This window comes from Apodemus sylvaticus, chromosome 5 (assembly GCF_947179515.1).
Source record: "Apodemus sylvaticus chromosome 5, mApoSyl1.1, whole genome shotgun sequence".
In the NCBI taxonomy this organism is placed as follows: domain Eukaryota; kingdom Metazoa; phylum Chordata; class Mammalia; order Rodentia; family Muridae; genus Apodemus; species Apodemus sylvaticus.
Window position 1 is genome coordinate 72,072,858 of NC_067476.1, and position 23,786 is coordinate 72,096,643.

Consider the following 23,786-nt stretch of genomic DNA (forward strand, 5'->3'; position numbering starts at 1 on the left):
TTCACTGAAACAGGGTCTCTCAATCAAACCCAGAGCTCACTGATATGTTCAGCTTATCCTGGGGATCCGTCTCTGCCTTCTGAAGCTGGAATTACAGGCAGGCCTCCATTTATATGGGATCTCCAGTCTTAGTCAAGGTTTGTATTCTTGCACAAAACATCATGACCAAGAAGCAAGTTGGGGAGGAAAGGGTTTATTCAGCTTACACTTCCACATTGCTGTTCATCACCAAAGGAAGTCAGGACTGGAACTCAAGCAAGTCAGGAAGCAGGAGCTGATGCAGAAGCCATGGAGGGATGTTACTTACTGGCTTGCTTCCCCTTGCTTGCTCAGCTTGCTTTCTTAATAGAACCCAAGAGCACCAGCCCAGGGATGGCACCACCCACAATGATCTGGACCCTCCCCACTTGATCACTAATTGAGAAAATGCCTTACAGCTGCATCTCATGGAGGCATCTCGTCAAGGGAGGTTCCTTTCTCTGTGATAACTCCAGCTTGTGCCAAGTTGACACACAAAAACCAGCCAGTACACTTATATAGCAAGTACTTAACGGCTAAGCCATTTACCCAGCCCCACAAATGTTTTTGCTGGGTTGAGTTAGTAATGTTAAGACTGAGCCCCATTCCCACACCAGGCTATTGGCCCACGGCTGATGCCCCTTCCTTCCTGAGCTGTTACATTCAGTGCAGACAGAAGACTGAAGGACATGACCACTCAACATAATGTAAGCTCCTACACTACATGTCAAACCTGGACAAAGCTATTGATAAGACTATTGGAAAACTAAATAATGACTATACATGGTTTATTATATTACACCGAAACTGTTAGTTTCCTAGTTTCGATTCTTTTGCATATTATGTAATTTGGGGAACTTGAACAAAAAACATTTGGGAACTGCTATTTTTATAACTTGTTTGAAAAATTGTTTCAAATTTTAAAGTCAAAACATTTTTAATAAAGTCTTAGTTTTTAATTTTTTAAGCATATGAATGCTTTTCCTGTATGCATGTGTGTTTATCATGCATATGCATGGCACCCACAGAGATCAGAGGGGTTAGTAAGATCTGATTGAACTAGCGTTACAGGTGATTGTCAGCTATCATGTGGGTTCTGGGAACAGAACCCAGGTCTTCTGTAAGAGCAGCAAGTGCTATTAATTGATGAGCTGTCTCTTTGGTCTTAATTTTAAAAGGAAGGACTAGAGACACAGCTCAGAAGTAGAGCATTTGTACACACAAGGCCCTGTGTTTAATCTCCAGCACTGGAAAAAAAAATTAAGACAACATTTTTAATCTGTATTTTCAGCTTTTCTAGAACACTTGAAAAAAAAAGGAAAAGAAAATAAAGAGGAAGAACCACTGGCCACCCTGTGAGTTAGAACATGGCTCTGATATTGCCCACCCTGGGTCCACAAGGGTTAGAATCCAGTCCTACCTCTACCTGGCCTTTGGCAAGCTGGATATCAGCATTACAGAGTACGACAACGTCCATATACAAGAAACGTGGGGTAGTGAGCCTCGTGTGTATGTAGGAGCCGTGTATGCCAGCCAGAAGAGAGCTTTCCTCAGTTTTGAGCAGCAGACAGGGACTGGTCTGGTCTGAGCAGAGGCACAGAGCACTGACTAACTTAGAGATCCCAGAGTATAGCCACAAAACCCTTCCTCTGAACGGCTAGATGTATCAAAGGCAGACGGTAGGTATCATGCTCCTTTTATAGACGAGAAGGCTGGCTAAGGAAGGTCTAAACCAGTGACTCTAACCTTCCCGGTGCCATGACCCTTTAGTACATGTTGAGTTGACCCCAAGCATAAAATTATTTTCTTTGTTACTTCATAAATGTTGTTTTGGTACTGTTATTAATCACAATGTCAATATCCGTGTATTCTGATGGTCTTAGGTGACCCCTGTGAGAGAGTCATTCGATCCCAAAGGGGTCTCCACCCCGGAAACAAGGTACTTCCATGGTAGAGCTCAGGCTCGCCGGGCCTGCCTTGCTTGCTCCAAGCAGCACAGTAGAGAGCAGTACCACACATGCGCACCAGAGCAGTAGCCACAGGGGCGTTTCAGGGGCTCAGGGGCGTTTCAGGGGCTCTGTTGAGCTCACATCCTATCATTTTTCTCTTGGTTTATATTTTATGTCTTAGTTCATATCTTTAAAAGAAATCATATTCTTACATCTTTCAACAGTCTTTCAAAGTAAGTGTGAGGACTGCGTCTTAGTCCTCAGTTTCAGCGGTCGTCACTGCTTTATGGAGTCTGTTTCCAACACATGGGTTCCAGGGAGCATTTGTTTGTCTGTTTTAGCCTGGTTTTGGAAGTGCTAGGGAGGAAAGCCATGTTTTTGCGCCTGCTAGACAAGCTCTGTACCTGAGTTTCACTCCCAGCTCAGCTTCTTCTTCTAACTGGAAAACCCACCCTAGTTCCTCCCTATTTATCCTCCCAGGAGGGAAGCAGTCCACCTCTGATACCACCCATGGTGTGACCTATCTCAGCTGAGCATGAATAGGACAGTGACTTTCAGTATTATGTCAGCAAATTTTAATATAGAAGGAACTATTTTTCTTCCCTAACCTACCTCCCAAACTCAACTTCCCCAATTTGCTAGCCTAAGTTCATCCAGGGATTGGGTTGATTTTTTTTTTATACCGAAAGCAGATATGGTTGCTAAGTGTGACTGTGAAATGGGTCAGGCATAGCTAGCTTCCCCTCTACCAGATGGAAAGGAAATGGTTGGCGTCTCTAGAATCCAACAGACTCCTTCAGTCTCCTCCCTGAAGGAATGGTACACATCAGGAATTCAACCCCAGAGCTCAATGCAGCATCTCTCAAAATCACATCAGAGGCAAGCGTGTCCCCCGAAAGAGCCATATGTAGACTATAGGAACTGTAGGATCTAAGAGGGCAGGCCAAAGGGAATAAGTGGCCGAAGTCAGAAGCCTCAAGAGCACACTTAGGGAAGCTGTGTGGGCATGGGCAAGTCACTTCCCCTCTCCAGGTCCTGACAGCAACATCTATAAAACACTTTATCATGGCCCCTTCCTGCTAAGCATTGGGCCCTTGGGTCTGATCACTTTTATAAACGTACAGGGATCATATTCATAACTCAAACTCGTAAGTGCAGCTCCCAAACAAGCAGCTGCTGCCCAGAGCAAAGACAGCAAGTGCAGAGCAGGAAGGGGTGCCCACCTATGTCCAACCCATGGAGGTACCAAGTGAGCGGAATTAAGGAAAACACAAAAGAGCAATTGCAGTCTAATTCAGGTGGGGGGGGGGCAGAATTCTGGCTTTGTGTTTTAAAAAGCATCTAATTTGCATCACATAAGTCTGGCTTTTCATATTAAGACAAATGTGTTCATCACACTTTAAAAAAAAAAGTGACTGATTCATAACAACCTGCAAAATAGTGGAGTCAGAACAAAACTGTCACCACGACGACACCCCTCCAAGGAGAGGCTTCTGTCTCTATTTTCTGACAAGCTTTTCACAAAATCCAGGGAAGCTGTGAGTCAGAGATAAAAGCCACAGTCAGCCACTTGAACAGAGAGGCCGGCCCAGATAGGCCAGGCCACCAGGAGACTGGCAGAGCCCCGGAAGCCTCGGAGCAGTGTAGGTGATGTCCAGCAGAAATGAGGGCATTCTAGGATGGGGGAGGCCAGCACAGCAGACAGCACTCTTCCAAGAGACAAAGGCTCACATTCAAATACCAGGAAAAATCAATAGCTACTGGGCTGGAGCCAGCTCATTAGGAGGAGCTTTGGCAGATTCTAGAACCCCAAATGGGCAAGGGTTGTCCTCCTAAACCAGCAGGCCACCTGCCCATACGGGCTACAGTTCCTCCCCAGCTCCCCTTGTGCCCCTGGATCATCACTGAGCTCTGCAGGTTCCTGTAGTTACTACCCCACCTCCCTCGCCTAGCCCTTTCTCCCACCTGTCTTTCCCTACCCCTCCCTCTCTCTCCAATCCCTTTGTTTCCCCTCCCTCTCCCACTCCTTCATTCACACTAGCCCCAGAGGAGGCAGGAAGCCAGGGTAAAAGCCTGGGGTTCCAGATAAGGAAGGTGACATTCGTTCGAAGGACACGAGATCATCAAAGGCTGTAAGTGCTACCCCTCTACCATGATCCTAAAGCAGGGTACTTTTCCTGGCACAACCTCACAGGAGGTCATGCTGTGGCATCCCCCTCCCCAGCCTCAGCATCACTCCTGACCAATCCTAGCAACACGCACATGCCACCGTGACTCATTTGCTGGCTCTGCAATAGGCTTTTCCTCTGGAACCCTGGCTAGCATAGTGGAGCAGAGCAGCTTCAGAAAGCCTAACAGTCAAACAGTCGCAGTCTCACTTTCTAACTGTGTAGCCCATCTGCAAAAGGGTAAGAACAGGCCCTGCCTCAGAGGGCCACTTAAAAGTAGGCGGGGCACATCCACACAGGTTTTCGAAGCCAACACTTCCCAAAGGCCCCAGCTCCGTTCACTGACTTCCCAAACCTAAATCTTCCTGTACTGAAAACCTATGCCTAGGGCTCAGACAGTAAAATACTTGCTGTATATGCAGTAAGAGCTGAGTGCAGATTCCCAGAACCCACATAAGGCCAGGAGCAGTAGTGTGGCTCTCTAACCCCAGTATTCCTACACCAAGATGGGAAGCAGCGACCAGAGGATGGCTGGAAGCTCTCAGACCATGTTGCATTATTCTGTTTACACAAATACAGAATAGGCAAACAACATACACACACACACACACACACACACACACAGTGGCTGAGGGGAGTCGGGAATCAGGAGTGACCTCTAAAGGATACAGGATTTCCTTTGGGAGTAATGAGAAAAACTCCAGAATTTGGCAGTAATGATGGTTTTACAGCCCTACATATAATTTTAAAAATGCGACTGTATACTTTAAAGGGCTGACTTTTATTATATGTGAATTAGATCTGGATGAAACTAGTTTTTTTAACTGCCATTAAAAATAAATGACTACTACATACAACATAAGAAAACTCTCCCATGAGGCTTCTGTGAGACAATCTAAATCACAAACACCAGATACCCAAGCCTCTCTTGCCATAAGACTTGACAAACGTGACCCTCCTCAGTACCCCAAATGAGCCTCCTGCACTCCAGGCCTAGACTCCTAACATTCGCCCAAAGCAGCAGCAAGGGCAGCAACAATAACTACAGAGTTACTCCCCGAACCTCAGTGCCCTTGAAGCCCACAGCACGAAGCTACAGGTGAAGCCGTCACCAGCCAGCTCAGCTCAAGTCTCCAGCTAAACTGGACCGGGCTACAGAAAAGAAACACAAACTAGCGCTTTCCTCCTCTTCTATCGCCACCCCTCAGGCCACAGTTAGGTCAATAGCAGCAACAGTATGCCCAGGACTTCCTGTGCTAAGTCCTTGATAACACAATGTCCTCATGGGTGGAAAAGTTAAGACTACTGGTACTACAAGCCTCAGAAGGTAGGAGGGACTTGATCAAGGTCAGGCAGCAAGGGCAAAGCTGGAATTTGACCTCAGGATTCTCTTCCACTCTGGGAGTGGAGATTACCCTCTGGAGGCTCAGCCAGGGAGGCCAAAGCAGCAAGCTAGCAGATGTTCGGCCATATTCCACTCTGCAGAGACATTCACTGATCACATCACTTGAAAGCTAGACTCTGGACAGCAAGACCCCTTCCCATGAACTCTGAAAATGAGATGGGCACACCTGACGAACCCTGCAGCCAGATCATGTGACACTTGTCCCACGATTCTGGTTCCATCAGCAATGTTTCTAGGTACCTCAAGACAAGTGCAGATCATATTCTTTTGTTTGTTTTAAAGTAGACATTTTCCTTGAGGGGGAAAAAAAAAACTGGGCAATAGCTCGGTGGTAAAGTACTTGCTATCTGAGCATAAAAACCTAAATTCAAATCCCAGATTACATCTGCAATCCCAATACTGTGAGATAGAGACAGGGGTTTGACTCGAGGCATTTACTGGCCAGCCAATCTAGCCAAAATGACAAGTTCCAAGTTTAGTAGAAGACCCTGTCTTAAAAAAAAAAAAAAAGAGCCTCTAATCAGGCACTCAGACAAATAGATACTCATGCATTAAAACAGAATCATATATTAACCCTCCCCCACTCAAAAAGAGGATCACACAAAACAGACAAAACTGGTTCTGTATGAGTCACACACGGTCAGAAAGTAATGTGGAGCAGCCACCACACAGCTGGCATGTCTGAAAATGTGAATATTAAATTTAAAAATATTAAAAAAAAGAAAAACCAGTACCACCCAGTGCCAGTGTGGGCGTCATGAAACAGGCAGTCTTATCCATCCGGGTAGTCATGTAAACAAAGCATCTCTCTGGGGATGAGTTTGGCAAGTACGGTCAAGTATTAGGAAGCTGTCTGAGCATCAATTCTGACTAATCTCTACTTCACAGAAAAGGCTAGAAGGCCTGAAGCTATACATCTCTGAACTACTCTTAAAATGCTGAAAATTTGGCTGGTGTTTAACAGTCAACAGTAGAAAAGTTAAGTGGACCATAGCACACCTACTCTGCAGTATACTACAGCGGTTAAAAACTATGGTCACGGCCTGGGGACACAGTGTGTTATGCAAGCAGGCTGACCTGAGCTCAATTCCCAGAAGCTATGTTCTTTAGAATGCCTGTGTGAGCCAATGAGGAGACTATTGCAGCCATACCTGACACCTGAGTTTGAGCCCCAAGACCCACAGTAGAACATTCTCCAACATGTTGTCATCCGACTTCCACATGGGTACTGTAGCACATAGGCAACAAACACACACACACAGAGAGAGAGAGAGAGAGAGAGAGAGAGAGAGAGAGAGAGAGATTTGCTTTTTGAATTTCAGCCTTGAGAAAGTCCCCTTTCTTTCAGTCGTCAGAATGAAGGAACTCAGGGTCTCTAAAGGAAATTCATGTATCTATTTATCCATCCAACCATCCATGTGTCCATCCATCCATCCATGCGTTCATGCATCCATTTATCTGACGTTCTAGAGATTGAACCCAGAACCTCATGCATGAGATGCAAGTGTGGTCCCACTAAGCTGTATTCCCTGCTCCACGCTGTGTGTGTGTGTGTGTGTGTGTGTGTGTGTGTGTGTGTGTGTGTGCGCGCGCTTTAGAATCACACTTTGAGAAGACAAGACTTCAGAGCCCCCTTTTGGTGGGCCCTTCTCAACTATGATTCCATTTGGGGGCCTCTGGAAGGTTGCATTTTGATGCACTCTATAAGACCAAGTGACTCTGGATATCTGAGTCTCCCAAAGTCCTTGTGTGGTTTTAGTAAGTAGCCAGGACTGACAGAGTCACAGGTGCCAAATCTCTTCTGGAAACAAGGCTTAGACAGGAACATGGCTACCCAGAACTACACAGCATTATGGGCAAAGAAGGAAGACTTGGGAGCCTGGGGACTCAAACATCACACACTATCAGGTACTAGGTCTCAGCCCCTTCCTCCCTTCCACTGCTCCCACCTACCCTTCTCCATGTGTCAGATGGGTGGAGTCATGCTATTCCACTCCTTAGGATTTTCCATGGTTTCACATTGCTCTTAATACGTATCTGGACAGAGCCTAGACCCAGAATTTGTGATCCTGATGACCAGCCACACCTCCCCACCAGCCTCAATTCAACCCTGCCCCTTCCAGGTGACTTTTGTCACCTGCTCAGCTGCAGCTGACTTGACCCCCTCTGTTTCCCTCCAGGCCTGTGTCTTGCTGCAGTGTTCTTCCTTAGATCTCTTAGCTCCTTATCAGCCCTCCACCTACTTACCCTGCTTCATTTCCTCGTCGTTATTACTTGCTCAGACTAGCCTCAAACTCCAAATTCTCCTGCCTCAACTTTCCACGTTCTGAAATTACCATTATAAGCCACCATGCCCAGCATGAACTAAACATTCTTATGCAATTCCTTAAAAAAAAAAAAGAATATATTACAGTTTTCTGCTTTGGTGGGTGACCATCTAGAAGGCAAGTCTCAGCCATCAACGATATCCAAAGAAAAGAGGTATGCCACCCTTTGTCTTCCCTGTGGCCATAACAGGCATGACTAATCAATCCCCGTATTCTCTTCATACTGAACCAGGAAAGCCCAAAGATGCTTAAGAATCCCTTCTATTCAGGGGGCAAGCTGTCACTATCAACCATTTCAAGATGGACACAAACTAGGAACCATCTGTTTTCCATAGCTTCATGTTCCCAAGGTTTTCTCCAATTTGGACATTCTTTGACTAGCAATCATTAACTACTCACTGCCTGGCAATGAGCTCAACCTGTACAAGGCTGATCAGACCATGAGATCACATGTTCTATCCCAGAGGGCAGGCTCTGCCTGATTTCCTGAATCTAGGGCTCTTTGTCCTCCCCGCCCCCACCCCACCCCCTTGGCAGCTTCACCTCCAACATTTACTGGCCAGGCCTGAGACAGAACATAGGATTAGGCCAGGGCAAAGCCTTACTGTGTTCCTGGAAACCTCGTCCAAGCAGGTGCCTCTGTTATCACTGGTGTTTTAGACAATAAGTGAGTGCTTTCTGTGCACTAGGGCTATCGCACATTTTCTGATGGAATCTAGATCACAATCCTCTGAGGTGTTTAGTAGCCCCATTTGGCCTGTGAGAAAATTCAGGTTCTGAAAGCTAAGTCGCTGTTTATGAGTAAGTAATAGAAATTACATAAGAGCCATTCCACGGGCCCTGGGCCAGTTAGCTCCTTTGCTTCTGGGCATTTCATCTCTAAAATGGACGCAATAACTGTAAAAGAGAACCAAGAGGCCAGCACAGGCCATGGCAGTTGGGTGGATACGACAGAATAGCCTTTCCGGAACCTGGGTAGTGTCCTGATCAGGTCTGTCCAGTGCTAAGCTAGGAGGTCCCTGGATCCTGATACAGCATGTGAACACTGAAGTTTTAGAAAACCAATCCAGCTTCCCTGGCTGGCAGCTCATTTTTAAATGGGTTTCTCCTCCTGCCACATTCCTGCCATCCTCCTGTGTCATGGACTCTGAAAGCATTCTCTCCTCTTGTACATATGCCCTGGGAGCTCCAAACAGAGCTGAGCAGGGAGCTGGTGAGGGAGAACTTGGCAGCGAACCTCTTTGTAATGGGATCTCCCTCTGACAGGACCTATCTCCTGTGTGGAACTTGGCACGTCTGGCCTCACAGCTCCTTGTAACTACGGGCCTCCCCTTCACCCCCACATGCCCACAGCAGAGCTCAAAACTATCCTATCACATGAACACAGGCTTCCTGTCCCACCCCAAGCAAGGGAGTGAAAGTATCTGGCATTCTCCCTTGGCAGGAGAGGAAACTGAGGCTGGGAACACAAGGGAAAATGGAACAGTCTTCAGAATAGTTACAGAGGACACGGCCCTCCACCAGAGTGGTCCCGCCCTCCTCGGCAGGCACTGCCGATCCCTAAAGGCATTCACTGTTAGTTGTCACAACTAAGGAAGGGACACTACCAGTCTTCAGAAGGCAGAAGCTAGAGATGCTACATCCTGCATTCCTCCTGCATGGGCAAGCTTCCGAGACAAGCTGTCTACCCCACAATGGTTAGCATGCTGAGGTAAAAGAACTCTGAACTAAAGGGGAAAGGTCACTGTCACTCACCCTAACCCCGCTGCTGAGCGAGGACAGAGCCTACTTGCCAGGCTCCTAAGAAAATCAAAAACTAAACATGCCACGAGCCTCGTCCCAGAACAGTCAAGGGCTGTGACATGCCTCATGGTCAGACGGAGGCTGAGGTTCTGAGTCCCTCCCACCCCAACAGGTCCTCCCAAGTAAGATCTTGCATTGCTCCCTGCTCACTATACTACTGCCTACAATCTCCAGCACGTGCTCCCTACACAGCAGGATGTGCTCTCCACACAGCAGGATGTGCTCCCCACACAGCAGGATATGTTCCCCACACAGCAGGCTCTGGCAGTCACTCGAGTCAGCACGAGCTAAGGCTGGTAGACACTGTTGAGCACACCTTGGGAGCAGGACAACCCTTAGCAAGTCTTCTGGGTCCCTCGGCAGCCCCGGGTGCTGTGCTGAGAGGAGGAAGGAAGGGTGAGTATGGAAGAACTTACCCAAGCGCGCCGTGATCTGAGAAGACCCGCTGTCATTGGACCCTAACAGCTCTGTGGCCTGGCACTTCCTATTGGGATGGATGAAGTCACACACTATGGGGGTTACAGTGCTTGTTCAAATGGCAAGGTCTCACAGCTACGAGTGAAAAACATGCACCTGGATCCATGCGGCCATCAACAAGGCAGCTCTTCCCGTGGTCCTCTGGGACATCCTGAAGTCATGTGATCTGTGTCGGCAATCAAGCTCTTTAAGATCCAAGTCCACTCACAACAAGGCTGGAAGCCATACTCGGGGCAGCTATGTCATTCCTTCGATCAGTACCAAGACCCCAAAAAGTCAGACATAGCCTTTACCACCTTAGAGCTCTGAGATCTAAAATCCACAGTAAAGATACTCTTGTCTTGCGTGGTTCTGGGGAAGCCTGTATCTCCTGCCATGTGCTTATAGCACTGAGCATGAACTCATCCACCTGTGAGAACAACCGTTCAGCCCAGCTGTCCTCGCAGGAGACTCAGACATGCCCGAGCCTGTGTAGATGCCCCTGCCCAGCTCACTCTGGAACCCCACAGGAAGCTCACAACAGAGGCATGAGCCTCAGTTTCCCACTCTGTGCCCACAAAACAGGACTGGAATCCATGTATACAACGTGTCGGCAATCCTTCACAGGAAATATATACTACTATTAAGAGTTCAGTTATTTTAGTTTATCCTAAGAGCAGTATCAGAGGTGTGTTTATCGGAGTAAAGTTCAGCATGGCAAAAATACTCAAACTGAAAGCTGTATCACAGCGACTAACTAGATAATGAAATGAAGTGCAATCCCTAGGTTACCTACAAGAAGACTATTCCCTGGCAAGTCGTGTCCACAGTTTACAAACTGGCACAAGGCACCCCAGAGGACAGTAGAATGAACTTGTTCCTCAGGGTCAGCAACATAAGTATCTCATTTCTGTCTCTTATAGCTACACACGCAAACACACACACACACACACACACACACAATTTAGTATCTACCCTACAACATGTCCATGTTTGTTTTCAACAGACCTCCCAAATACTTTCTACTGCGTAGTGGTGACCCTTCAAGAAGAAGCCTTATGTTTGTCTTCTGGCTTCCTGGGGTATCCTTAAAGAGACCATCTGTCCCAACTGCCTTGTCTTTTTTTTTTTTTTTAAGTAAGTAAAAACCCTAAGTCCGCACCTGTGTGTCGGAAGTTACACCATCTGGGTAGACTAGGACTCACACTGGAAACACAAAGCTGGCCCTGCAAAGTCGTGGTGGAGGGAGCAGAGTTAGCTGAGACTGCTGGTGATTCACTTTCTTTTATTTATTGGATTTTTTGGTTTGGTTTGGTTTGGCTTTGGTCTTTACAGACAGGGTCTCTCTGTATTAACAGTCCTAGGTGTCCTGGAACTCGCTCTGTAGACCACACTGGCCTTGAACTCAAGGAATCTGCCTGTTTTGGGATAAAAGGCCGGTGCCACCACTGCCTGACCAATAAACAAACAAACAAACAAATATAAAAAGATAAACTGGATAAGTAGGAAACCACAAAAACAAACTTTGCTCAAATATATCATAATAGTCCTATTATATTCTTTTAAAAAAAAAAATAAACACCTAGGCACTGGCGAGATGGCTCAACAGTCAAGAGCACTGGCTGCTCTTGCACAGGACCTGTGTTTGGTTCTCATCACCCACATGGTAGCTCACAACCATCTATAACTCCAGTTCCATGGGACCTAATACCCCCTGCTGGCCTCTGCAGGCATGTGAGTGATACATAGACATACACACAAGCAAAATATCCACACACATAAGATAAAAATTGAAAATTTTAAAGATAATAAAATTTTAAAATTTAAAAATAAATGAACTAGCATGGGAATGGAATGAACGTGGGAGCTGGGTTAGAACAGACACTTAGATGAGGTTGGCCGAATCCCATGCAAGTCAGGTCCGGGCTGAGGGTAATGCCAGGACTGTCGGGGCTCCACACTGTGACCCCCACTGTCCCTACCTGGTGGATGGTGGTGGCTTCCAAGGGCCTCAGCCACCCCGTGCTGCTCCCAAGTTGTCCTTTAAAGCACCCAAGCCTAAGAAGCCGCTCAGTTCAAGGGCTTGCCTAGCGTTCGTGACGCCTTGGGTTCCATCCTTGGTAGCCAAAGAGACAACAAAATTTAAACCAACGAACCAAACTGTGTCCGTAGCTCTCTACCAAACATACTTGCCAAAATGCAAAGCACTGGCCCATGGTTTCTTCCACCAAGACCCTCCGTAGCATGAGACAACAGGCCTTGTTGGGACTCACAGTCCGGGGTCTGCCTAAGCCTCTCTCTAGAACTTAGTCATTCCTGCACCCACATGATGGCTTCCAGCTACACGGGACACAATGACATGAGTAAATCAGAGCCTTACATTGGCTTTTCACTGTCTCACTCACTGTTTCACTCTGCCTGCCTCCTTCCCTCAGGGGACTCCTCCCACAGCTCGGGCGGAGGCACACATACAGGTGAGGTTGGAGGTTTGGAAAGTTTTCTGGCTACTACTGAATCAGTGGTTTTTAAAAAGCCACTTTTCATGCAATGGGTACACACACACACATGTACACGTACACAGACACACACACACGCATACATACACACGCACACACACATGCACACACACATGTACACACATGTACACATACACACATGCACACACGTATACACACACAAGTATACACATGTACACACACCCTCAACCACTCAATGCAGCAGCAGCTTCATTGCACAGTGCTCACCAGTAAACTCAAATATTTCCTGTTCTATTATTTTTAATGCTAGTTAACACTCATTATATTTAATTTTATATTCAGTTTCAAATACATTGCCTTTGGTTTTCTTTTCTTTCTCCCTTTTTAGGGGACCATGTCTCACTCTGTGGCCCAGGCTGACACTAAACTCATGGCAATGCTCCTGATCCAGGTGCTAGCATTACAGGAGTGAGCCACTATGTTTGATAAATGATAGATTTCTTTTCCTCCAATGCTGGGATTTGAACCTAGGGCCTGGCACATGATGGGCAAGTTCTGGCACTGAAGTACATCACCTTTCCCTTTTGTTTCATTATGTTTTGTTTCTAAGGAAGACACACACACACACACACCCTGAGTAACAATGGTAAACTCAGAGATGCTGTTAGGTTTGACAAATTCAGGTGTATGCAATTCCAACTATAAACTATAAGAACTTTTTTATTTTAAATAGTTAAGTGACAGTAATATCGCAGCAAAATAAAATGATTCAACAACAGCCAATATCTGAGGATAGATGAGGTGCTAAGCATTAGAGGAGACAGCCCAACATCACACAACTAGGAGGAAAGCCATGGCTGATTTCGAAGTCCATTAACCAAGTTCTGGGCAGCAACTCCAATATCCAGAGAATCTGCACACAGAACTGCCAGCAGTCTGTCAGAAGGAGAGACGCCATGACTCCATGATGTCTCCTCAGCAGGCAACAGGAAATGCACAGTACTGACTGCCTGTGTGGAAACAGGTGGCATAGTCAGAGCGACTGTCACAGCCACACACCTCCCAGCAGTCAACGCCAAGGATTAGATCCTCACACTTTTCATTGGTAGCTTAAAATAACTCTAGAGAAAATGTAGCCAGGGACAGGAGGTGGGCACGGGCAGAGCTGGCCCAGCCACAAGGTGAAGAGAAATGCTCAAACCAAGACAGGTTGTTTTTTTTTTAATGGACATAATACCTGTGTGCTTCTTCTAGAGCTAGAATCACATTGGCCATTCCCTGATCATATCCCATGGTCATTTACCTCATAGTAATTCAAATGTACACACTTATTGAGAGAAATATAGTTTAGATTGGGCTATGAAGTCTCCACTACTCCGCATTTTAATACATTCACAGGGAAGGAAGATGAATGTTCACAGTCCATGGCAGACTTAATCTCTTACATCCAACTTAACAGAATCTATAGCAAAATTTTGGCCCATCATTATGTTCCCTTTAACTTTAGAATCTATCTTTTGAGTAAGCACCTCAATGTTTTGTAAAATGTTGTTTTTATAATTCGACATCCATTTACAAGGCAGAATGTGATCTCACTTAACTTACCCAATAACTCTGGGCAAGAAGAACACCATTACCAGTGTTTAGAGACAGGAACAACAGAGTTCAGAAAGGTCAGAGTAGCTGCCCGAGAGAATACAGCTAGTTTGGTGATAGAGTCAGGTCTCCAACTAAGCATGCTGGGTCTATTATCTGAGATCTTAAGGAACTGGGGTTGTACCTAAAACAATTACAGGGAAGCTGGTTTGCAACAGAGATGAGAGTATAAGAGCTCATTTCCTCAATTTTCAAAGTATGTGAACAAATTAATAACAAACCACACGTTCTGATGTGTGTGATTTGTGTGCACACGTGTGGGAGTGGGTGCTCATGAACGTGAGAGCAGAGTTTCAGATGATGAATTTGGCTATATCTCTGTCTACATATATCTTTTGAGGCAGATTTTTCACTGAACCCAGAGCTCACTCACTGGCTACACTGACAGGCCAGCAAGTTCCAGGGATCCCCCTGCCTCCACCCTGCCCCTTCCCCAAGCACAGACATCTATCCAAGGCTTTTACATAGACACCAGGATCCAAACTCCTTGGTCTTTATTCCAGCATGCCAAGTACTTTATCAAGTGAACCATCTCCCTAAACCAAAAAAGAAATGGTTTTTCTTTCTTAGAGTTAACAAGAAGTAAACACCGCCCCCCCACCCCCACCCCCCGACACTGAAAAAGATATTCAACTAACTCAAAATTAAAGATACAAACAATTTTCAAGATAAAGTTTTTTTACCTCTCAGGTTTGCACATACTTAGAAGTTTAACAATCCTCAACCCAGGCGAGGGTATGGAGAAGCAGGCCTCTTCACACCCACATCTGTAGGTACAATGGACCAACAATTCCAAGAGTCATTCAACAGCTCTAAGGTGTAAGCAGTGCCCCCACTTCTATCTCTGCAACCCTAGGACCAGAACTGTCCCCGCGGAGAGCCTCCAAACTATTTACCACCTCTGCAATTTTCACAGCAACCACCCCAGACTTCCATAATTCTTAACTCGTTGTGTTTTACTGTGCCAGTTACAAAAAATAAACACCAAAGGCATTCCAGGAAGAAGGATTTGAGGAAGGGGGAGGGGTGACACTGAAACAGCTGAGGGTCCACTGGGAAGAAAGGCCCGTATGGCTGGCTTCCAGGCAGCTATTTAGAAGAATAGATTTATACAGGTAAAACATGGCATAATCTCCAACAACTGGATAAATTAAGAGGCTATTACAGAGCATGGCATGTATACAATATGCTCTATAAGTAGCTTTTATGGGCCAGTAGGTAAAGGCACTTGCCACCAAACCTGATTTTTCGCCCCAGGACCAACATGATAGAGGAAGAGAATTAACTCTCCTAAGTTTCCTCTGACTGCCACTCATGCTTCATGGTACATACACTACATGCACACATGCACACATGCACAAACACACACACACACACACACACACATGCATGCACACACATGCACACATGCACATACATTCACATACACACATGCACACACATGCATATACACACACATGCATACACACACATATACATGCATGCACACACATAAACAAAAATGTAGTGCTTATAGGGAAATGCTGGGGATAAAACCTTGTGTTAGGCAGATGCCCTACCACTCAGCTATATCTCCAGCCCAAAGAACTATTTTCTGGAGTGAGGAACGAGAACCGGCATGCAGTCCAGCCGGTCCCAAATCTGTTTTGGCAAGGCATGTAGTGAACTCCTTTAATCCCACACTCCCAGAGGCTGAGGCAGGGGCATATCTGGGAATTCAAGGCCAGACAGAGCTACACAGTGATAGCCTGCCTCAAAATTAATAATAATAATAATAATAATAATTCTTTAAAAAGGACTGGCAACTTTCTAAGACTATAGTAGCCTTGCATTGCCCATGGGGGAAAGGCCTCCACATACATTACATATATCTTTCCATCAGACATATCCATGATAAAAATCTCATTTATATCTGTTTTAAATCTGATTTAGATACAGGAAGATATTAGCAATAATAAACTAATAAAAATAGAAAGTTATAACAATACACTCTAACAAAAGTTACGTGATTGTGGTTGCTCTCTCAAAATATTCTACTTAGTGATCCTAGCCTCAGCTGAGCACGTCCAACTGAACCCTAGAAGCAAGAACACAGATATGGAGGGTCTACTGTGTACATGGGTCCGCCCTGGAGAGTTTTAACCTGGACTTCCAAGGGATTTTTACTAGTCCAGGGGCTAAAGATGTAGCTCTGTGGAGAGTGCTTTGTTCAGTACATGAGAAGCCCTGGGTTCCAATCTCAGCATCATTAAAAAAAAAAAAAAAATAGAGTTTATTAAAAGCTGGATATGTCAGGGCACGGTGACACACCTCTTAATTTCAGCACTAGGGAGGCAGTGGTAGAAAGATCTTCAAGAGTTCAAGGCCAGACTAGTCTACATAGTGAATTTGAGGCTAACAAAAGGCCACACTGTGAGACTCTGTGTAAAGAAGGAAGGGGCGGGGAGGAAGAAAGGAAAGTCTGGGCATGGTGGTGTACACCTGTAAACCTCCGCCCACTAAGGAAACATGCACAAGAGGAGCACCAGCTTAAGAGCATCCTTGGATGCACAGTGATATCCTGTTTCAAAAATAAATAAAAAAGAGCTACTAAAGGAACTACAAAACTCCTCAAAGTTGACGAAAAATTCCACATTTTCCACTCCTTTAGGAAAAAAAAAAACCTCCATTAGGAAAATGATTCTTTCCTTCTGCTAAAAGTCTCATTACCTGTCACCAAGAAAGACAGTATCACGATAAAGGTCACGCCAGTGCTATGTTTTAATATGCTCGGTTATTCAGAAGGCATGAAATTACACTGGGCTGGCCCCTGGCACATCAGAGTGCCAGGAAAACAGCCCCACCACCACCGCTGCTGCCCTGGAGAAGCAGCTAGCTTATGACATAATAACAGCATTGTTTGCCCGAGCTTCAGAAACGGCAGCAGCAGGGTACGGCTTCCCTCTAACAGGAAGAAGGAAAAGTGGAACTGAAAATTATTTGCATGTCTAAAATTAGAGGTTCTGTGGGAGCCTTGCTTCGGCCATTTCATCGCCGCCGCTACCCCCCAACCCAGGCATTTCCATGCCATGGAAAGTCTGAGACAATAGGATGCTACAGCTGTCACTAATAAGGAAGTAATAACAAGTTTCCTACAGCTCCTGTCCTCTGAGGGGTCACCAGAAAAGCCACTGGAAAGCCAGCCCTACCAGATGGTGATAAACCTGCTGTAGGCTGCTCGGGTCAGAGATTTCTGACACTTCCACCGTCTCCACCCAGGGACTCTTTGCCCGCCCCCCACCCACCCACCATTCCCTCTCTGGCAAGTCCAGCGCCAGCTCTTTCTCTGAAGGGACAACAGGAGTGACACACTGCCAACATCACCACTGTGACTATATATCTGGTGATCTAAATCATTTTCCACCCTCACAGCCCATAAGGAAGCAATCTCTTCTTTCCCAGAATCCCCTTGGCTCAGGGACTGGCTCTGAATTAAGCATTTATCACCTGTGAAATTTCACAAAACCACCTCGCACTTAAAAGATCACTTACTCAGGCTGCCTCCTCAGATTCACTATTATATTTAAACAAATTTCCTTATCAGGAACCCATATGCAGCCTAGTCTGACTGTAAAATCATGGGCTTGATATAGTTTACAAATACTGTTTTGCTAAGTGAAATAGTTCCTAACATTGAAAAGATAAAACGCCTCGAAGAAACATTTAACAAATATTTGTTCTGGGAACTAATGACTCGAAGCCGTTTCTTCCCTGCCTACCCTGAAATACCCCCACATAACCAGCTGCCGCCACTTCCAACAAACGGATCAGGCTTCGGGTTTGACTTGATGGGGACCTTCTACCTTATTTGATCCCCCCACCACCCAGCTAAGCAGGAAGTATTAGTTCAGTTCCAGCTCCCAGATAAGGAAATGAAGAGTCACAGAGGGTGACTGGCTGGTTCCTGTAGCTACTGAATGGCAGAGCAAACCCACACCCAGGCTCTTCCATTTCAGTTTACCCGCACAAGGCAGGTGTGCCTTTGTACACATACTCAGGCTTCAAAGAAACATAAGTAGCCAAGAGGAGCCTGAAGGTGTTAACATGATTTGGGACACAAAGAATCCAAAATAATTCTCAGGCCTATCAAAGGCTCAAGGCCCTCAGGCCTGCCTCTTGCCTGTACAAAAGCCTGCCATCAGGACTCAGTTACCCACTGAAAACCTTGACAGCCCCATGACTTCTTCAGCGCAGGGCAGGAGACTGGAGCAACAGAGACCTGGCTCTGCTTGAGAATCATACGCCGAGAACGGGAACAGCAGCTGCCAGCAGAACGTCTGAAATGGTCAAATGAGACCACGCATTAAAGGCCTAACGCGGGGCCCACCACACCTAGTGCTACCTATTAATTATAGTATTATCAGTGGCAGGGTACTAAAAGGGAGATACACAGAAAACTGCGTCTCATCCGGCACTCAAAATAATTCCCCTGGCCAAGAAGTGGATGAACTAAGAAGTAATTACTTATGATGCACTGGCTAAGGCCAGGCCTACAGTCATGCAGCAGCCCCAGCCTCAAGCATTACTTTTAGGAACTAAATAACCTCTTTGCTGACCAAAATTGCTCACTCTGGAGCCAGGATTCTCTCTGCTCAGGAAAGCTTGGGTATTCCTGGTCATCTTTGTCCTGGGGCTGAACTTGAAGTTAGCCCAAAGTCACAGACTAACCATAAACCAATTTGCTCTGTTTTCTTAAACTGTCTACAAACAAAACAGAATGTTTGGGTTTTCCTTTGTTGTTCTGAGGCAAAACAAAAATAAAGTCGCTCCTGTGAAAACTTAAAAAGCAGTTATAAGGGGAGCCAAAATATTTAGTGTGTGTACTCTGGTTGAAGCAGGAAAATAATCAGGCTTATAGGTTTGCCACAACACATAAAAATACAAAGTTACCATCCACCAAATGACACAAGACAAAGCAAAAGGGAACACTAGGAGACCAGGTGGTTACCAGTTGCTTTTGTTTTGCTGCTATCATCATCATCATCATCATCATCATCACTATTTATTTTAATACAAACTGCTGCCAGGCTGATTAAAGAACCTAAGAGGACTCTATGTCTCAAGAGAGGAAGGAGAAATCACTTTGCCTTCTAGTGTGTAAAACTAGTGTGTAAAAACTAGTGTGTAAAAATGCACCCAGAAAGGGACCAGTTAAAAAAGCACATCCATGAAAGTCCTTGCACTGGGGTCATCTCTGACTGCCCTTCCTGTCTTGGAGAAAGGGAGTGAGATGCCAGTTTCAAAAATGGCCTTTCTGGGCCTACTAAGTACCGACGCTTCCGACATCTCGGTTTCCAGCTCCCACACCCTGTCCTCATCGGTACCCAGACAGAGCTGGGTCTTCTGTGTGACCTTTTTTCCCTGCCTTTTCTTTCTCTCCCCATCGCTGTTGATTGTACTATAATAAGAAAGCCTAGTATAAAAATAAAATCAACTATTACGGAAGCCACCAAGTAAGCTCCCTCTTACTTTCTACACAAATTTCAAAAGAATCTCAAATCTGACTGACTTTTCAAAGATTTATTGTTTTTATTTTATTGGTGTATCTGTGTGTCTAACTATGTGACTGTTTGCCACATATGTATAGGTGCCTGTGGAGATCAAGAGAGAAAGTCGGAGGCCCTAGAGCTGGAGATAATTGTAAGCCTGCTGTCACTGACTTTTAAACTTAATTTGTAAGCACTTTGGGGCACACAGTAACACAGCACTGAGCTCGTAGAGAAAACACAGCCAAAAAGACTAGGCGCAGACTGGCAACTCAAGTTCCACTCTTGGCTGTTTTATAATCCTATCTTGCCAAGTAACTTCAGCCCTTCTCACAAGTCCAACGTCCTCGACATCTAAGACATTTGAAGGACTGGAGCTGTCTTCAAAAACCAGAGCTATCACCAAGCACGCTGGTGCTCAAACTCAATCCCCAAACTTGAGACGCAGAGGCAGGCAGATCTCTGTGAGTTCAAGGACAACCTGGTTTATATAATAAGTTCTACCAGCCAGGGATGGCAATATAAGAAAACCCTGTCCAAAACCTAAAAAACAAAAAAGAAGGGGGCTTATTTTATTTTTAAAATGGGGCTACGGATCAGAGTATATGTGTTTTCAGTATAATATATACATGCCCATGCTTACACTGGGCAGGGGACACAGAATCTTATTCCTTTCAGACAGGGTCTCTCCCTGACTCTAGAGACGGGCTGGCAGCCAACAAGCCCCCAACATCCTCTCCTCTCCATGTCCCAGGGTATGCCCATTCCAGGCACACAGGACCGAGCTCCACATTTTACATTGGCCTGAGGGATTTGAACTCAAGTCCTTAGGCTTGTGTAGTAAGGACTCTTACTCAATGACCCATCCTCCTGCCTGTCCCTGAAACTATCTCTGAGTCAAGTCAAAAGCACAGTGCTTCTTTGGAACTGAGAATGTAACCCAGTGGTAGACCACCACCCTGGGTTCCACCCCAGCGCTGCACAAGAGGGAGGGGGCCAGTGGTTCCTGCAACAGTCCATATCAAAACGAAACTGCTGAACATGATTTTTTTGGAGATATTTCTTCACGAAACCTTTTACATTTCCTATTTTGTAATAAATACAAAAACAAGAATATGAAGACAGAACTCTTGAGTTTCTACAGAACAAACTAGAGGAAGGAAATAAGCATACAAGGCAAACAGAGAAATAGCAATGTGCTAAAGAAACACAAGAAAGGATTAGGCAAGAAATAAATTTACCCAATATACTTTTTGCTGATTCAAAGCACAGCTTGCAACTTCTATAGTTGAAACAAAAGTAATATATACACACACACATATATATATATATACACACAAATATACGTGTGTATGTGTGTGTGTGTATACACATACATATATACGCCAAATTAAACTAAAGAGAAATGTAGCTCAAATGCTTCTATAATATGAGCTTTAGTTTAAGAGAATTTCAAGGCCAGGCCATCCCTGAACATGGAGGGCAAAGGCAAAGGCACATAGATCTAGATGAGCCTGAAGCCACCCTAGTCTGTGTACTGAATTCTTGGTGAAAGGAGGGGGTCTTCAAATACGAAGCAGTTCTTTTTCTTGACCGTCAAGACTGCTGTGCATGGATTTCCTACAGGGACAGGAAGAAGACAGCCCGTCCACACTGTTCCCTAATGGAAATCCCATCTGGAAAGGCATTATATGAAAAGTGATTTTTTTTTTAATATTTACAAAATTCTTTCACTCTTCAACAAAAGCCCTTCAAACAATTCTATGAGATGGTGTGACCCCCCTCCCCCATTCCTGCGGATGCTTTTTGCTAAAGATGGAAGTGGGGAAAGGGGGCCAAATTCAACTCTGATGCTTCTTCAGACTCAGCTCACACCTACTCCAGTAAAGAAGTATTTGCTGGGGACACCACCACATTCCAGGCCTCCACGAGTCCTGTGCAAATCCTGCTCTAGAAACTATAAGTGACCCTTGCTGACAATTATGGCAGGCCCCAGACTCAGGCTCCCTTCTTCCGCCTGCCTGCTCTGCTGCTCCAGTGCCTATGTTTTTTTTTTCTCTAGGACAATCTCTCTCTCTCTCTCTCTCTCTCTCTCTCTCTCTCTCTCTCTCTCTCTCTCTCTCTCTCGAGGGGGCGGGGCGCCTGCAAAGTTTTCCCTTGAAGCCAGGTTCCATCCCCAGCCTATGTTTCATTTGTGTCTCACTGTCTGCTTAGAGCTGGTATCTATAAAGCAAGTGAGACTTTCATTAGCAAAAAGCAAGACAAGAGCATCCATCCTCCAGACCACATTCTGCTGCAGGGTTCAAGACCACAGCCAGTTCCCAGAAGGCTGTGAGGCAGAACTCGCTTGCTCAGCTCCCGAGGCACCAGCTGGGTGATTCCACTCTTTCACTTCTCTCCCTCAGTTCCCTATCTGCAAAATGGGAATGTCCCCCAGCTGACTTGCATCACATCCCCTGCCACGAAAATACCACAGAGAGGAAAGATCCAAAATTCGAGTCCCACCATTATCGAAAAAAAAAAAAGTGAAACAAGGGAAAAAAATGGTCTGGAGGGGAGGGGGAGAGCTAGCGCCCACAAAGCACGAATACACACCCAGAAAAGTCAGCACCTTCTCAGGAGCGATGCTGAGAACTGGGCCAGCAGCCTCAAGGGACGCCTTTGAGCGGCCACCTTAGCAAGGCTGGGAACTTTCCCCCACAAACAGCGCCCTCGGTTCTGAGTCCGGTGCTTCGCCCACCGCCCGACTGCCCAGCGCCAGGGCCTGTCCCCAAGCACCCGGCCACCGCCACTGCCCTTCCGTCTACTTCTCGGGCCCCTCCAAGCCGGGTCGTAGGTCGGCCTCGGCTCAGCCAGGCCGGCCCTGCTCCGCATCCACAGCCCTCCGCAAACACGCCCCCTCCGGCCGCTTCGGGCGCGCAAGCAGGGCCCGCGCTGGCCAGACGTGACCAGCTCCAGGAAAGGCCGGGCCACCGCCGCCTGCAGCCCATGCGCGAGCTTCCATTGAAGAGTCAACGGGCACGGCGGGGGACACCCTGGGGACCCCAGAATCCCGCCCTTCCCCTGGCACCCGGTAGCCAGGGAAGGGGCTCGGTGGCGGTAGCGGGAGGCTGGCCAAAATCCCTGCCAATCCCCTCCAGGAGGAAGGCTCCCAGGACCTCGATTTCTCAGACCCTCGCCGGGTATTCTTGGAGCGGGTGACACACGGGCAGGTGCAGGCGATGCCAATTCGGCCCGCGTCCTCCCACCATACGCCCAGGCCCACTCGAAGGCTTACCTGGCCCTGGCGTAGCAACAGCAGCAGCGGCAGCAGCGCCCAGCGGAGCCCGGGCGAGCGCGGGGGTGTCCGCGTCTCCCGCGCCGCAGGCTTCATGCCCTGCGCGCCCTGGAACGTGCCCGGGACGCGCCCCGCCGTGTGCCCGAAGCCGGGCGCCCTCGTCTCCGCCTCCAGCCGACGCCTCCGCCTCCTTCTCCGCCAGCCGGTCCGCCTAGTCCCCGCTCCGCCCGCCCCGGGCTTCCCCGGGGACATGGCAGCGGCAGCGGCGGCGGCCACACGGCGGAGCCTAGCGCGCCTGGCGCGGAGCGGTCGCGGCCCTAGACACGCAGGGGCTTCGCGGGGCGGAGCGAACGGCGCCCACCCCCCGCGCGTGGCGCTCAGCTCCCGGCTCCCGCGGCCCGGGCTGCTCCCTCTGCCTCCTCCGCTCGTCATGCGGCTCCGGCTGCAGGGAGCCGCGCGGAGCGCTCGGCCCCCTATCCTCCCCTCCCCCTCTGAATATTCATCGCTTCCTCCCGCTCGGGCGGGCCGGCCGCTGCGGTGCTCCGCGGCCCCTCGCCGCCCTCTCGCCGCGGCCCCCGCCCCCCAGCGAGCTGGCGGCGGACGGGGAGTGGGCGGTGGCGAGCCCGGTGCACGCTCTGGCGTCTCCCCTCCCGCGGCCGGAGGAAGCGCCCCCTCCCTGCCCGCCTAGCCCTCCCACATTCCTGGGACTCGGGACCCGGGACGCT

General features: G+C 47.3%; 1 protein-coding gene across 1 annotated transcript in view; it reads right to left on the reverse strand.

Annotated features, from left to right (window-relative positions):
• Nucleotides 1-23,516, reverse strand: part of Ptprj (protein tyrosine phosphatase receptor type J) — a 149,162-nt gene extending 125,646 nt beyond the window's left edge. Inside the window, exon 1 of the mRNA XM_052182895.1 lies at nucleotides 23,062-23,516. Coding sequence (XP_052038855.1) covers nucleotides 23,062-23,493 — 432 coding nt within the window. The 5' untranslated portion in view covers nucleotides 23,494-23,516. The remainder of the gene's footprint in view (nucleotides 1-23,061) is intronic.
• Nucleotides 23,517-23,786: the final 270 nt, after the last annotated feature.